The sequence below is a fragment of the Natrix helvetica genome (genome assembly GCF_964273705.1).
Source record: "Natrix helvetica genome assembly, chromosome: 1".
Taxonomy (NCBI): Eukaryota; Metazoa; Chordata; class Lepidosauria; order Squamata; family Natricidae; genus Natrix; species Natrix helvetica.
The window spans coordinates 103,826,145-103,841,432 of NC_138548.1; the positions used below are offsets into that span (position 1 = coordinate 103,826,145).

At 42.4% G+C, this 15,288-nt stretch overlaps 1 protein-coding gene across 1 annotated transcript in view; it reads left to right on the forward strand.

The window, feature by feature from the left end:
- SCUBE2 (signal peptide, CUB domain and EGF like domain containing 2) overlaps positions 1–1,612 on the forward strand; it is a 60,711-nt gene extending 59,099 nt beyond the window's left edge. The window contains exon 23 of the mRNA XM_081939253.1: positions 489–1,612. Coding sequence (XP_081795379.1) covers positions 489–641 — 153 coding nt within the window. The 3' untranslated portion in view covers positions 642–1,612. The remainder of the gene's footprint in view (positions 1–488) is intronic.
- Positions 1,613–15,288: the final 13,676 nt, after the last annotated feature.

Here is a 15,288-nt window from a genome sequence, read left to right on the forward strand (position 1 = left end):
AAGGAGGGGGTGGAATATTTGAAAATAAAAAAATATTATTTCCAGCTTATGAAGTGGTAAAGACAATAGAAAATGTTGATGTTAACATTGCTAAAATAGCCCTATGTTTTATACAAGAGTGTGAATACGAGAGTTCTTGCATGATACTGGGTTTCAGAGATTGTAATATCCATCAGAAAATACATCAACCACAGTGTAGAGGTTCACTGAGTTTGTCTCTCTCTTTGTCTCACACACACACCGACACAGCCCAACCCATGTCTTAGGATAGTTGGTTTTAAAAAATAGAGATAATACCATCTATACTGCCTTGAGCTTCTCAACAAAAGGCAGGATCTAAGTCTGACACAAATAAAAATAACAGTGCATCACCTGGTTAATAGTCCTTTTCTGACTTTAGTTTTTAATAGTTACTATATTAGATGCTATACTTTTGTTTTCTTCAAGTCAACATTGTATGATTAAAAATATTGAACTTATTCTTTCAGGATAAGAAGTTGATAAAGGCGTTGTTTGATGTCTTGGCCCACCCACAGAATTACTTTAAGTATACAGCACAAGAATCTAGGGAAATGTTTCCAAGATCTTTCATTCGACTGTTGCGCTCTAAGGTCTCCAGATTTTTGAGACCTTACAAATAATGTATATTACTTTAAAAAAAAAACTTTGAGTTCTTAACTGTACAGGCTTGTTTTATATTCTTTTCATAGGGCAGTCTGGAGGAAACTGATGAGCCAATTGTATACAACATGTATATTTTAAATTAAATGTATAATTTCATTTCATGAGGTTTTTTTTTTCCTTTTTTCTCATTATCCACTGGTGACTGTCTGTTTTAGAAAAGTTGTCCAATTGTCTTGGAAGCATTGCAAGGATGACTAATCATGATTAAGTGGATATTCTTGAAAAGCAATTTTTGAAATTTCATGATGGCAGCAATTTAAAAGAGTGGATCCACCATTTTGGAAATATCCAATCAGTTCTCTTTGAAATTTCAAAGATGAAGAAAGCAGCACAAGCTTAAATGTTGCTGTGATATGAGAAAGGAATGGTTTTCAACATGTGATTTCAAACCAAACCAAAGAATGATGTGAGTCTTGTGCTTTTTCATTAAAAAGAAATAGTACAGTAGACTTTCAAGTGGATTTTAAAGTGAAAATAATTGTATTTTTTCTGTACAGAATCCTTTATTTCTCAAGATTCTGGTAGCCAATTCAATATTTATCATTTATTTGAGTTACCCTGGAGGAAAAGTGAATATTTATGTTCTCAGACATTCCAATGCAAAATGAATAAAAACTGTGTCAGGGATGGGGGAAATTATAATTCTCTTATTCAAGTATGTAAGCAATGATAAGTATTTTTATATGACATTTCACTGTATAAATATGTTAAGCTTATATTTAAAAATTACCTTTAAAAAGATAATTTAAATAAAGAAAATGCAGTACATTTGTATGGCTCGGATAGGATTATGTTATGATATGCAGTAAAAAAAAGTAAGACAAATCACATTATTCCATAGCTTCTTTAATTAAATTATCAATGCTGTATATAACTTTGTTCTCCCCCCCCCTACACTCTTGTTCATAAATTAGTGACTGATTTCTTGACATGCTATGCAATAATCTGTATTATTTCTATCCTTGTTTTCCACAAGAGGGCAGCATGTGGTACAAATTTAATTCTAAATAAACAGTATCTTTTGTTTTATCCTTAGTTTAAAAAAATAGTGTTCAGAAGGAGTACATGTGAATGTGTATCTGTGCCATGTGCAGAAGCATAGAATTACTATAGGTTGCTAATTTTATTAGGCAATTAATTGCGGTCTTTAAGGCTTTTTCTTAAGGTTCACTGTTAAAATGACCCGAGACTAGGAAACATAGGGTTACAGTATATCAAAGATAAAGGTAAATAGTGAATTTCAAGGTGAGGCCAGCATGTAAGAGAATCCATCATATTCCAGGCTATTACCTTAATTGGCTTTCCTGCATATTGCCTCCACAATCTATTTATTTACACATAGATACAGTGTAATATACATATGCCATCCACCTCTCAATGACTCTGGGCAGCTTACAGTTAAAAGTAAAAAAGAGGGGTGGGAAAAGAAAATGGTCCTAAAACATCACATAATCAACATCCCACCATACCCCAATCTACCAGTGACTCAACTTTTGCTTTGCCCCAAAGCCTGGGAGAATAGCCAGATCTTTAATAGCTTCCTGAACATGATCTTTTAATTCTACAGTTCTAGGTTAACTGGTGGCAAATGCAGGTTGCATCAGTTATTGTTGCATAGTACTATTCAAACTACGCATGTGTAGAATGTTCCTCCAGCCATCTCATCTAAGACAGCTCACCTTAGATAATTACTGGAAAAAACACAGGGTTTGATATATTAGCATAAGGAACATAAGGTTCTAAGCCTACCATTACAGTCATTCTTTCTTACATACAGTGGAACCTCTGGTCACGACTGTAATCCGTTTCAGGACTTCGGTCGCAACCCGATTTGGTTGTGACTGGAAGCGAGAATGACTGTGTATGTATGACCCCCCCCCCCCCCAAAAAAGGAGGTGGCAGGGAAAATTGTCGCAGTTGTGTTCGATCATCACCCAAGGATGTGTTCGCAACCACAGTAAAACATTTAGCAGATTTTTTTGGTCAGCACCTGATTTGGTTGAGGTTGGAAGCGTTTGTGAACCGAGGTTCCACTGTACTTACAGTCTTCCAATTAGACAGTATTTTTCTTGAAGATTGAAATTTCGGAAGCCTTTGAAAGCTAACCAGATCCATCCATATCCTCTCTAATCTTTGAGCAACCATGCTTCAAGTATGTCTTATGAGTCTAAAGGAATTCATAGATTCAGAAATTAATTCAGAAATATATTTTGTAGGAGGGAAACCTGCAAGTTCTGAAGAAAGAGCAAACAGACTGGAAGATACTTGGATGTTCTAGCTATAGGTCATAAAGATCTTTCTGTAAAAGAGATGACTCACTGTTTTGAAAGGCTAAACATTAGCTCATCAGTCAACTCAACTGTCATAAAAACCCCAGATATTTTGCACATGAAGAAGACTAAAACAGTAAAAACACTCTGGGAATGTCACTTCAGTTTAATTACTCAATATACAAGTTGGGATGAAATATGGGCTGCCGAACTTTTAAAGACATCTGCAAAATTAAAAGAGGCAGCAGTAAAAATTGTTTTTATGTACCATTTTATTCCAGTGAGACTAAAAGAATAAATTCTACTCTACCAGCATAATGATTCATTATTTGGTGGAGCCTCCCAATTATCGCAGACTTCTGGTCCAAAATATTTGCAACTATCTCTGATACTGTTTCTACAGTATTTTATTCAGTTCCTTTATTAAGCTTACTAACAAGGGAAATGAGTTACAGTTCCTTATTTTATTTTATAAATAGTAATATCAGCTATTATCCTTCAATCCATTGCTACTAAATATTAGTGGAAAATGGGAAAAGCTCTCCCCATTCAAAGCAGACTTTCAAAGGTTTCGTATATAAGACTTCTATATGGTGAGAACTAAACTCTTAACAATATTTCATCAATCCTCTTGGGACGCATTAATGGATAATTAATTCAGAATGTAATTATTGGAAGATTTAATTACCATATAGAAAGTAGATATTACTTTGCAGATATTCCATTTCTGTTGTTGGTATTGTTTCCAAATGTTGATTAAGGGTCTGTAAGATGATGTGTAAAATATTATAAGCATTTTTTACTTCTATATATCAAGTCTTCTGGGTTTTTTAAAATTAAAGTTGTACATGTGAATGTGATAGCTAACATATTAATCCTTGGATCCCATCATTCAAATAAGATCACAGGAGTAGCAATTTGTTTAAATCACTCAAATTAATTTATTTTCAGATTTAATCAGGTTTACAGCCTGGAAATAGTGATAATAATATTCTTTTATTAGTCAACCTGCTTTTCATATATGCAAATGTCCATTTTGTGTGTGTGCATGGATCATTTATTTCAGAAGTAATTTCTAGAGTACTAAGCACTGAAGGGAATGTGTAGTCCATACTTATTTTATCACTCTGTTTGGGATATATTCCAGTGCCAGGGCAGTTCTAGTGAAATACGATAACTCTCAAATCAAAATTATTCAGTTATGCAGCTTTTCTCATCATATTTATGAATAATGAACAGCCCCACTCTTGCTTGTTTCATTATTTCATTAATATGAGAAGGCTTTCTGCTCGATGTTTTGCTTCCTTCTAGGTAGAAGAGGTACACATTTGACTTGCCAGACTTAGAAGCTAGGCGCATAAGTGCATCTTTAATAGTGGTTGAAACTGTAAGACATCATAGGTAATGTTTATAGATAAACTCCCATTAAAGACACCGAAAGTACTTTTCTCCAAGTTACTTGGAAAATATTAAATGCACTCAAGCAAACACTTCCACAGAACTTTCTTTCATTTGAGTGAGGATCAAGTGGTCAAGAGAAATACCTAAAATGCTCCAGATTTCCACACTGATATAATATTAATGACCTAGTTAATAGTAGGCCTTCATAAATTTGCTCTCATTCTTGGCAACACTACATTTCAGGACAAAGGCACTAGTGATAGAAATTACTTAGAAGGAATTTAAAATAGTTCTCTTCATAAATAGTTTAACTCTTCCTTTTTCCAAGAAGACCAAGTGCAATAGACATGGGAAGCACTAAACTGCTTCCTGAAGTTTTATTTTCTGACTAAACAAATAGAGTGATCCCATAGAATTTCTTCCTAAGAGGAACAGAAAGTTCATTGCCGAGAGTGACACAGAAAAGAAAACCCCATCTCCAGCATAAATACCATATTTTTTGGTCTATAAGACACACTCCCCCTCCCAAAGTGGGTGGAAATGTCTGTGTAACTTATAGACTGAATGTTGCCAAAGCCCCACTCACCCGCCGGCCCCCACCCTTTAACCTCTGCCTCCCAGCAATTTGCCTCCTTGCAATAAACAGCAAACAGCCTGGTCAGCTTCAGCACAGCTTCATTTAGCATGAGTAGGTGATTGGTGATTAAATCTCCCTCCCGCAATACCACTGATCAGCTGTTCCAGGCTGTAGGGATCACTGCCACCCATCAGCTTATCACTGCCTCCGCATGCCCCATTTTTGGCCTCCATGTGCTCCATTTTAGCCTCCGTGCGTCCTGTTTTCGTGCCCCTTCCAGGCGGTAGTTTCAACCGAAACGGTCTGAAAATAGGACACACGGAGGCTGAAAATGAGATGCGCAGAGGCTGAAAACAGGATGTCTGGAGGCCAAAAATGGAGTGCTTGGAGGCGGCAATGGGTGACGACGGTGATGGGCAGCAGCGATTCCTGCAGCCTGGAACAGCTGATCGGCAGTATTCCAGGAGGCAGATCCAACCGCCAATCAGCTACTTGTGCTAAATCAGGCTGTGCTGAAGCTGACCAGGCTGTTTGCTGTTTGCTTCAAGAAAGCAAATTTCTGGGAGGCAGAGGTAGCAGCAGATTTTTTTTTTCTTGTTTTCCTCTCTAAAAGCTAGATGCGTCTTATAGTCCGGAACATCTTATAGTGCGAAAAATATGGTACATAGGTTACAATGAGTTATTTATTCTAATGTGGAACCAATTCATATTTATTTCACTGCTTAAAGAACATCCAAAAATTTTAGAATATTCACCAATTATTACTTCAGCATGTGGAAAGGTAAAGGGGAATCACCTAATTTTTACCATCAAAATGATTTTGCAAAAAGATTAGCAAAGATACCTACTTCCCCCACTACCATTTTTCAAAGCCTGCGGTAGCATCAGATGTTCTGCAGAAAGAAAAAAGTGGAAAAAAAGAAATAAAAACATAGGCTGTATTTCCACTTCTCAAGCTTCTCAAGATTAAGTAACTGTTTCCTAAATTTGAGAGTTTTAAAAGCTATTTGTGATTCAATTGCTGAGGAATCATGGAGATAAAATGCTTCTGCAAAAATGAGAATAAATTTATCCTTTTATGCTTTCTCCTACAATTTTTTAAAATGTTTCTAATGTGACAAGTACATGTTGCACTGTTATGTGAAACTAGCATGTTGGCAAATAATTGAGGCTGGATCATTTGCTTCCTGTTTGTGGAAACTTGTAATCAGTGTTGAAATTAATGAAGATTTAAAATGCAAAAAGCCTGTCTCTTTCCCACTCCCACTTGCCAGACGGCCTGTAGGAAAGAAGCTGTTCTTCATGTCATTGAAGATATCAGAGCCAAATCTTGAGTCCAGAAATGGTATTTTCCTTTGAAATGACATACCAGTTTATATGCTTGGAATGAAACTGGAGGAAACCTAGTTGGCATCACCTAAAAATCAGCAGAACAAGACAAAAACTGTTGGAAAATGCACCAGACAGTGAAGTGAGATTATTTTTCTTCAACTTCAAGGCTGCTTGACTCCTTAATAACTGAGTGGCTTATGACTAAAAGAGAAAAAAAGTATATAGAAAAAACTCACAACTTACCAGAAGTCTACACATAACCAGTAAACCCCTAAACCATGGAATTCTGCAACCATCCAACCCAAGGCTAGGACAACCTCATTTTGACTGGTTTTCTGAATGCCATTAAGGTGAAATTTATATGAATCTGTCTTCATTCTGAACCCTTAGCTGAACCCAAACTGTAATGGGGTCCATATAATACATTTCAGCTAAAGTCGTCGGGAATTGAAACCCAGCCACACTCCAGAGAAAAAGAAGGTTGGAGATTGGACAGAAGTTGTACAGGATCATTGGGCCGAGTGATGGATTCTTAAAGGGAGAGTGCCCTACATCCTCCTTCAAGGCTGAGGGGACCACGCCTAAAGCGTTTCCATGACTACTATCAACTTGAGAAGGGGAGGGGGGATGCCATGCATACTTTTGGCCAGAGTAAAAGTCTCATATTTCTGTACTGGGATGTGAATGTGCATGTCCAGAATCCTGCCATAACATCCTGTTGGAGAATGTGATTGATGACCTCAGCCAGACGGGAGGGGAGACAGGGGTAAAGATCAGACGCCATTAAGTAGGACTTAGTTTCAGCTACACAGAAGTCCGTGCCAAGATGTTAGTCCTAATAAATGAATGGGTTTTTTTTTTAACCTTGTCTTGGGGCTCGTAAATTAATTATGGCAACTCTTGGAAACCTCACAGATACCTGAAACTGACTTTTAAAATAATTTTTTTCAGGTTTCCTGAAGCCCGGGCTCTCTGAGCACCCCCCTCAATGTTTGGGTTGCTTGGAGGAAAAATCAGGCAGCAGGAGATTGATTGCAGCTGGAGGTATGCGGCAAAACTCAGAAGCAGAAGCAAGAGAAGATAAGTGGTGGAAATTCCCTTGCCCTAGTTCAAAGCCCCAGATGGAATCCCAAGGGAGTGCAAAAGAGCAACAGAGGGAGGATTTTTACCGAGCCACCCTTGCTGATGAGGGGCCATTATGCTGCCCAAAAGTGAGGGGAGGGGCATCGGATCTTGCTGAAGGGAAGAGATGCAGACTGGAGCGCAGCCCTCCTCCCCATCCCGATGGAAGGAGAAGGAGCCCAGAACGGCAACCAGTGCCTCTCCCACGCAGCAGGCAGGCTGCCAAGAGCAGGCAACCTCCTCCCTCTCTCCGAACTAGGGGTGAAGGAGATGACCAGCCATATCAGGCGCAAGCATACCAAGGCCGACGGGAGGCTGGGGGATTAGGGCTGAATGACCCCCCCCCCAATTCATGGGAAAGTTTGATGGAGACTCAGACCAGCTAGCCCTATTCCTTGATTCAGCTGATATCCACCTAGAACGCTATGGGCACCTCTACCCATCCCCCAAAGCCATGGTGAATACCATCGCACAGGGTCTAGAGCAGCGATGGCGAACCTTTTTTGGCTTGCGTGCCATAAGTGGGGGGAGCGCAGGGGGGTACTGTGCAGGTGTGCTGCACCCATAATGCAATGCACAACCCCCCCCAGTGCACATGCATGCACTACAGGCGCTCCCCCCGTTTTTCGGATGCTTTTTTTGCCCTTCCAAGGCTCCAGATGCTTTATAGGAGACTGGGGAGGGCGAAAACAGCCTCCCCCCCCCCAGAAGCCTTCCGGAGGCTTCAGAGACCTTCAGGATGCTTCCCTGAAGCCTCCGGAGCAGTCAAAACGACCCTCCAAGCAAACTGGAAGTCCGTTCCCGAACTTCTGGTTTGCCTGAAGGGCCAGTTTTTTGCGCTCCGGAGGCTTCAGGGAAGCTCATTAAGCCTCCAGAGGGTCTCCAGGGGTCAGGGGAGGCTCTTTTCGCCCTCCCCAGGCTCCTATAAAGGCTCTGGAGAATGGGGAGGGTGAAAAATGGCTTTAAAAAAGGGTGAACCCAGCTGGCCAGTGTGCACATCCATGCTTGCCAGCTGACAGGGCAGCGCCTCGCATTCCCTGACAAATGGCTCCGTGTGCCACCTGTTGCATGTGTGCCATAGGTTCGCCATCACTGGTCTAGAGGGAGAAGCAAGGGAATGGCTAGCCGCCCTCCACAAGAGGAGAGCCCCCCCAACTGCAAGACATAGATGGCTTCCTGCAACTGCTAGAGGCCAGATTTGAGGAGGTGGAGGAGGACTCATGCGGAAGAGGAACTCAGCAACCTAAAGCAGAGAGGCTGCCCCATCAAAGACCACATCTGTGAATTTAGGAGGGTCATAGGAAGGCTACCCCCTTTACCAGAGCGGTTGCTGGTGCATTTTTTTCAGAGCAAGCCTGGACAAGCAAATTGCCCAGGTAACTGCATACTGTGACATCCCAAATCAACTCTCTGAGTGGTTTCGAGTAGCAACCAAAGTCGACAGCGGGCTGCACACCAACGACATGACAAAGCAACCAGACACACAAGAGAGAATTCAACCCAACCTGAAACCACCCAGCCAGCGGGGAACCACAGCACCACAGCAGGCTCTGAGACCAGCCCTCCCTTGAAGTCCGCCGAAATGCTACAGATGTGGGGGGATGTGCCACATGGCAACTGCATGCCCAACCCCAGCCCCAAAATCAGGGCCAGACCCACTGCCGAGGGCACGACCAGAACGAGGGTCCAAATGGACCACCAACACGTCCAGGAAATCCCCTCCAGGCTGCAAATGCCCCTTTCCCCTTAGGCGAAAGTGATGGAACCCCAGGCAGCGACAACTAGTCGCCCAAATCATATGACAACGAGGACGAGGGAGAAAATAACCCAATCGTGAGTGAATCAATTCACCCTTTCCTTTTTCCAATATGCCTCACAGCCCCAAAAACAGGAAACCAGGGGGATTTTCAAGCCCTAATAGACTCAGGCTGCACAAGGTCTTGATCAACTTAACCATAGTCCTGAAACGGGGGATCAGAGCAAAAAGACTGGCCCACCCGATCTGGTTCAAGCAGGTCGACAGGTCCCTAATGGGAGGAGCCTATGCCACCCATCTAACTGAACCAGTGAGGCTAGAACTAGCGGATCACTGGGAAGTAATTTGATTCATAATGGCCCCCAAAATACTGGGACTTTCCTGGCTAGACAAGTGGGGACTGACCATTTGGTGGCAAGGGGGTACCCGCAGACTTAGGATATCAAGGGGCCCCCAACCCCTCCCACACCAGCAAGCAGAAACATCACCCACATTGGAAACCCCCCAAGAAAGCCCATGAGAACAACGCAACCACATCCGACAAAACCCCAGAGGCCGAACTGATTCCAATAGAATATCAGAACCTCGCAGAAGTATTCAGCGAGGCTGAGTGCGATGTTCTGCCTCCCCACCGGGAGACAGACTGTGTCATCAAAATCATCCCTGGGGCAAAACTACCGAAGCCCAAACTGTATGCCATGACGCCCCGGGAGATGCAAGAGATGCACAAATACATAGACATAAATCTAGCAAGGGGGTTCATTGAGCCAGCCAAGCCACGGGTCGCGGCACCAGTCCTCTTCAAAGAAAAAAAAGATGGAATCATGAGATTGTGTGTGGACTTTCGAGGGATAAATGGGGTGTGCATACAAAACCTATACCCGCTCCCCTCATGAAAGACAGGCTGTCTCATCTGGCCAAGGTAAAAGTCATCACCAAACTAGACCTCAGAGAAGCATACTACTGAGTACTTATCAGAGAGGGAGATGAGTGGAAAACAGTGTTCAACTGCCCCCGAGGGAGCTTTCAATTCAAAGTGATGCCTTTCGGGCTGCAGGGGGCCCCAGCGGTATTAATGCAGTTAATAAATGAGGTGCTGCACGAGCATCTCTACAAGGAGGTCCTCATCTACCTAGATGACATTCTTATCTACACGGAGACCATGGATGACCACATACCCCTGGTCCACCAAGTACTGGAGAAACTTCTGGCAGGCAACCTGTACATCAAGGTATCAAAATGCGAATTCCACCGTGCACGGTTAGACTATCTGGGTTACCGAGTGTCAAATGAGGGAATACAGATGGAACCAGCGAAAGTGCAAGCCGTCCTAAGCTGGCATCCCCCTCGCACCCGCAGACAGCTCCTAGGGTTTGCGAACTTCTACAGGCAATTCATCCCCTCCTTTGTGAAGATTGCCAAACCCCTGACAGGCCTCTTGAAGACAGGAAGCCCAGGAACAAAACCTAGTCCGGGACAACCCCTACCATGGGACCTAACCTGCCAAGAGGTGTTCCAGATACTAAAAGAAATGTTTGCAAAGGAGCCAGTGCTGAAGCATCCTGACCCCAAGCAACCTTTTGTGATCCAGGCAGATGCCAGCGATGTGGCAGTAGGAGTGGTGCTACTCCAAAGACACAACCAAGGAAACTTACAACCCTGCACCTACACCTCCCGCAAGCTCACAGACACAGAGAGATGATGGGCCGCATGGGAAAAGGAGGCTTTCGCAGTGAGATGGGCACTGCTAACCTGGAGACACCTGTTGGAAGGGAGCCAGAAACCGTTTGAAGTCTGGACCGATCACAAAAATCTGGAGGTGCTTAGGACCCCATGAAAACTATCACCCAAACAAGTCCGATGGGCTCAATACTTCAACCGTTTTGATTTTGTCTTAAAGCACATTCCAGGAGGGAGGAACTTTCTAGCTGACGCCCTCTCCCGCATGCCTCAGTACAAATGCGAACAGGAGCATGTAGTGGACGCCATCATTCCCTCTACTCAAACAGTTGCCAAGTAACCACCAGGTGGCAACGCCATGACCAGCAAGACCAACCCGCAAGCGACCTAACCACGAGACTCAAAACTGAACTGTTAACAGACCCCTTGCATGGAAAGGGACGAAACTCTACATCCCAGAATCCCTACATACCCTAATTCTCCAGAGGAGTCACGATGCCAAACTGGCAGGACACTTTGGGTTCCTAAAGACTTTACACTTAGCCCGGAGGCAATTCTGGTGGTCTAGCATAAAGAAAGATGTGGATAGTTACGTGAAAAGTTGCACCATCTGTGCCACAATGAAGAGATGACCAGGAAAACCCCCCAGACTGCTGCAAATAGTAGCAGAGCCAACGAGGCCGTGGGAGGAGATCGCAATGGACTTTATAGTAGAGTTGCCAAAAAGTGGGAGAAACACGGTGATTTGGACTGTAATAGATCATATCCTGTAGAGGACTACCCTCGGCTCACAAGCTGGCTAAACTGTTCGTGAAGCATATCTACCGACTGCCTGGAGTACCTCGAAGAATTATCTCAGATAGAGGGGTCCAGTTCACGGCTAGGTTCTGGAGGGAGTTCCTGCAGTCCACTGGGTCATCTCAGGGTCTTAGTTCAGCTTTTCATCTGAGCACCAATGGGGCAGCAGAGAGACTGAACGCCATGATAGAGCAGTACCTGAGGTGTTACGTGAATTATCAGCAGTCCAATTGGGCAGACCTTTTATCTTTTGATGAGGTCACGTACAATAATGCTGTTCACAGTAGCACAGGACTCATGCCGTTCAAAATAGTGAGTGGTATGGACTTCGTCCCAATGCCGGAGTATCCAAGAGATCCCCCCTCCTCAGTCAGCTTGACTGATTGGATGTCGATGCTGAAATCAACCTGGGAAAATGTCAAAAAGGCACTGGCTAAAGCGGCACAAACCTATAAGAAACAGGCAGGTAAACACTGGGCTCTGCAATGGCCATTCCAGGTAGAAGAGAAGGTTTACCTCTCCACAAAATATTTGAGATTAAAATTGCCTAGCAAGAAACTGGGGCCAAAGTTTATGGGACCATTCCCCATAGTAAAGACCATCAACCCAGTTACAGTGCAATTGAAACTACCTCGATTGTTGGGGAAAATACACCCAGTGTTGTATAGTAGCCTCTTAAAACCTGTGATCGGGTCCACTCTGAGACCACTATCCCAGGAGCCCCCGGGCCCCATGGTCATAGGGAGCCAAGGCCATTATGAAGTTCAACGAATCCTTGATTCAAGGTGGCACAGGAGACAACTCCAATACTTAATCAAGTGGAATGGCTACCCATTATCGGAGGCATCTTGGGTGAAAAGTAGTAATATCCAGGCTGATCTTCTCATAGCAAAATTCCATGCAGAAAATCCAAGCAAGCCTGGGGGAGGGACACATCCCTAAGTTATGCACCTGTACTCAAATTGTTTTGTTTTATACAGGTCGCTTTCAGGAAGTGAGGGGAGCCGGATGTCAAAGCCTAAAGCTTTTTCATGACTACTATCAACTTGAGAAGGGGGGGGGTGGAATGCCATGCATACTTTTGGCCAGAGTAAAAGTCTCATATTTCTGTACTGGGATGTGAATGTGCATGTCCAGAACCCTGCCATAACGTCCTGTTGGAGAATGTGATTGATGACCTCAGCCAGAGGGGAGGGGAGGGGAGACAGGGATAAAGGTCAGACGCCATTAAGTGGGATTTAGTTTCAGCTACACAGAAGTCCGTGCCAAGATGTTAGTCCTAATAAATGAATGGGTTTTTTTGAACCTTGTCTTGGGGCTTGTAAATTAATTAGGGCAACTCTTGGAAACTTCACACCCTCCCTCATAGAAACAGATACCATCATTCTCTTTATTCCTTTATTTTACTTTCTTGAGTATTATTTTATTGTCAAATTTTCACTTTAAAAAGTAAAATCTGGGAGTTTTTCAGGATGCACAGTTCCTGCTCAAAACGCAGGCAATGGCTGTGGCGAGAATGGACCTTTCTGCAACTGTGTTGTGTGTGCACCTTTACTGGACTTCTGCTGTTTAATAGCAGTTTTAGAGATGGGTTTATAGAAATTGTGGTGAGATACAGAGGTGGTATTCAGCCAGTTCTGGAGAACTGGTAGCGGAAATTTTGAGTAGTTCAGAAAACTGGCAAATAGGCTGGCCCCGCCCCACTGCCACCCAGCTGATCTTCTTTTGTTGCCCTGAACAGGAGAACAGCTGGAAAGCAGGTTAGTGGGGTAGGGAGGGAATGGGGATTTTGCAGTAACCTTCTTCTGCCATGCACACTAAGCCAAGCCACTCCCACCAAAAAGAGATTTCTTTTTCTATTTTTCTTTTTCTGCACATTTTAGTTTTTTAATGTATTTATTTTGTAGTTTTATAAGTTTTATTTATAAATATTTACAATTTGCATTGTATGATCTTGTATTATAATATGATCCAGATCTCTCTTGATGCTTCTTTGATATAGTCATCATATCTGCTTGAATCAGAATTTCTAATACCAAGTACAAGTTTTCTATCACATCACTTTTAGACAAAATAGCATAATCACTGAAAGGGGAGCTTTATTCCCTCTTTAGTCTAGAGATGAAAGAAACAAACTAAAGCAGCTTTATTTCAAATGGAGTAAGTGCCAAACATCTCACAAGAGACAAAACAGGTTGCTTCTTTCTCCAGAATTTGTTTATAAATAATTCATCACCTAACTGCCAACTTTTCTACAAGGAGAAAAAACAAACAGAAAAAATAACTTTTGGGTTCAAATTACTAAGCTATACATTCAGGGTTATTGTCCAGGATCAAATTACTTTTAATAAAGTGACAATGGCAGCCATGAGAGAGTGACTGTAACTCCACCTGTTTTTGATGTGTAACTATAAAATCATAGTTGTACAGCCTTAAAAATGTGTGTGATTTTAAAGTCATTTTCTATTAGGATTCAAAATCTGTTGCACGTATTTTATTTTATCTCTCGGGATAGTAGTGTATCTTTTAGAAGAAACATTTTCAAAGCCATTCTTCATAGCCTGTTGAAAAAATTATCTTTAATTCTAATAAGGCAGTTCTATCCTATTACACACTTCACTGTTTAAATGTCCAGTTAACATGTTTTCAAAATGTCATGTTAACTGTAAGTTTGAGGAATGCTCAGGTATAAATGAACACACAAACCAAGTACTTTATTGTGTCTTATATCACCCATAGCATCACTATGCCTGCAGGATCTGATACATGTCGTGTCAACAGGTATCACATATAGCCTAAATTAAGAGGAAACAGCAAACATATATAGCAGAGTGTTAGCGGCATGAAATACAACCTAATCCCAGCTGTTGGAGAAAAGTCTTTTCTGCTACGGCTCCCATCTTCTGGAACATTATGCTCCTCAAAGTGAGAACCCCCCCCCCCCCTTGGCCTTCAGGAAAAGCATAAAAACCTGATTTTGCTGTTTGGCCTGGATTCCCATGGGGGTTGTATTCTATAGGAGGTGGTTAGAGATCAAGACCAACCAACCCCCCCATTGGAAATTGGTTCCTTCCTTAGCAATAGCACTTAGACTTATATTCCGCTTTATAGCCCTCTCTAAGTGGTTTACATAGTCAGCACATTGCCCCCAACAATCTGGGTCCTCATTTCACCGACCTTGGAAAGCTGGAAGGCTGAGTCAACCTTGAGCCAGGTAAGATTCAAATTGCCAAATTGCAGGCAGCCGGCAGAAGTAGCCTGCAGTACTGCATTCTAACCACTGCGCCACATGGCTCCTTAGCTATCTTTATTCATTTTAATATTAATATTTATCCTTTTAATGTTTTAGATCATGGGTGTCAAACTTGCTGCATCACGTTGCCATCACGTGATTTGTGATGTTTATCCTATTAACATAGCTGGGGTGGGCATGGTTTGCGTGTGACGCATCCAGCCTGCGGGCTGCCAGTTTGACACCCCTGTTTTATATTTTGATTTTTATCTTGTTGTAAGCTGCATTGAGTCACTTGATGGTGAAATGGGCAACATGTACATTTAATAAATACATTTTTTAAAAAACTGTCAGGTTCCGAAGGGTTAATGAAAACAGCCAAACACAGAAACGGTTTGAAATGCAGTTTGTATTCTTCCTTCAGCACAAACTGACC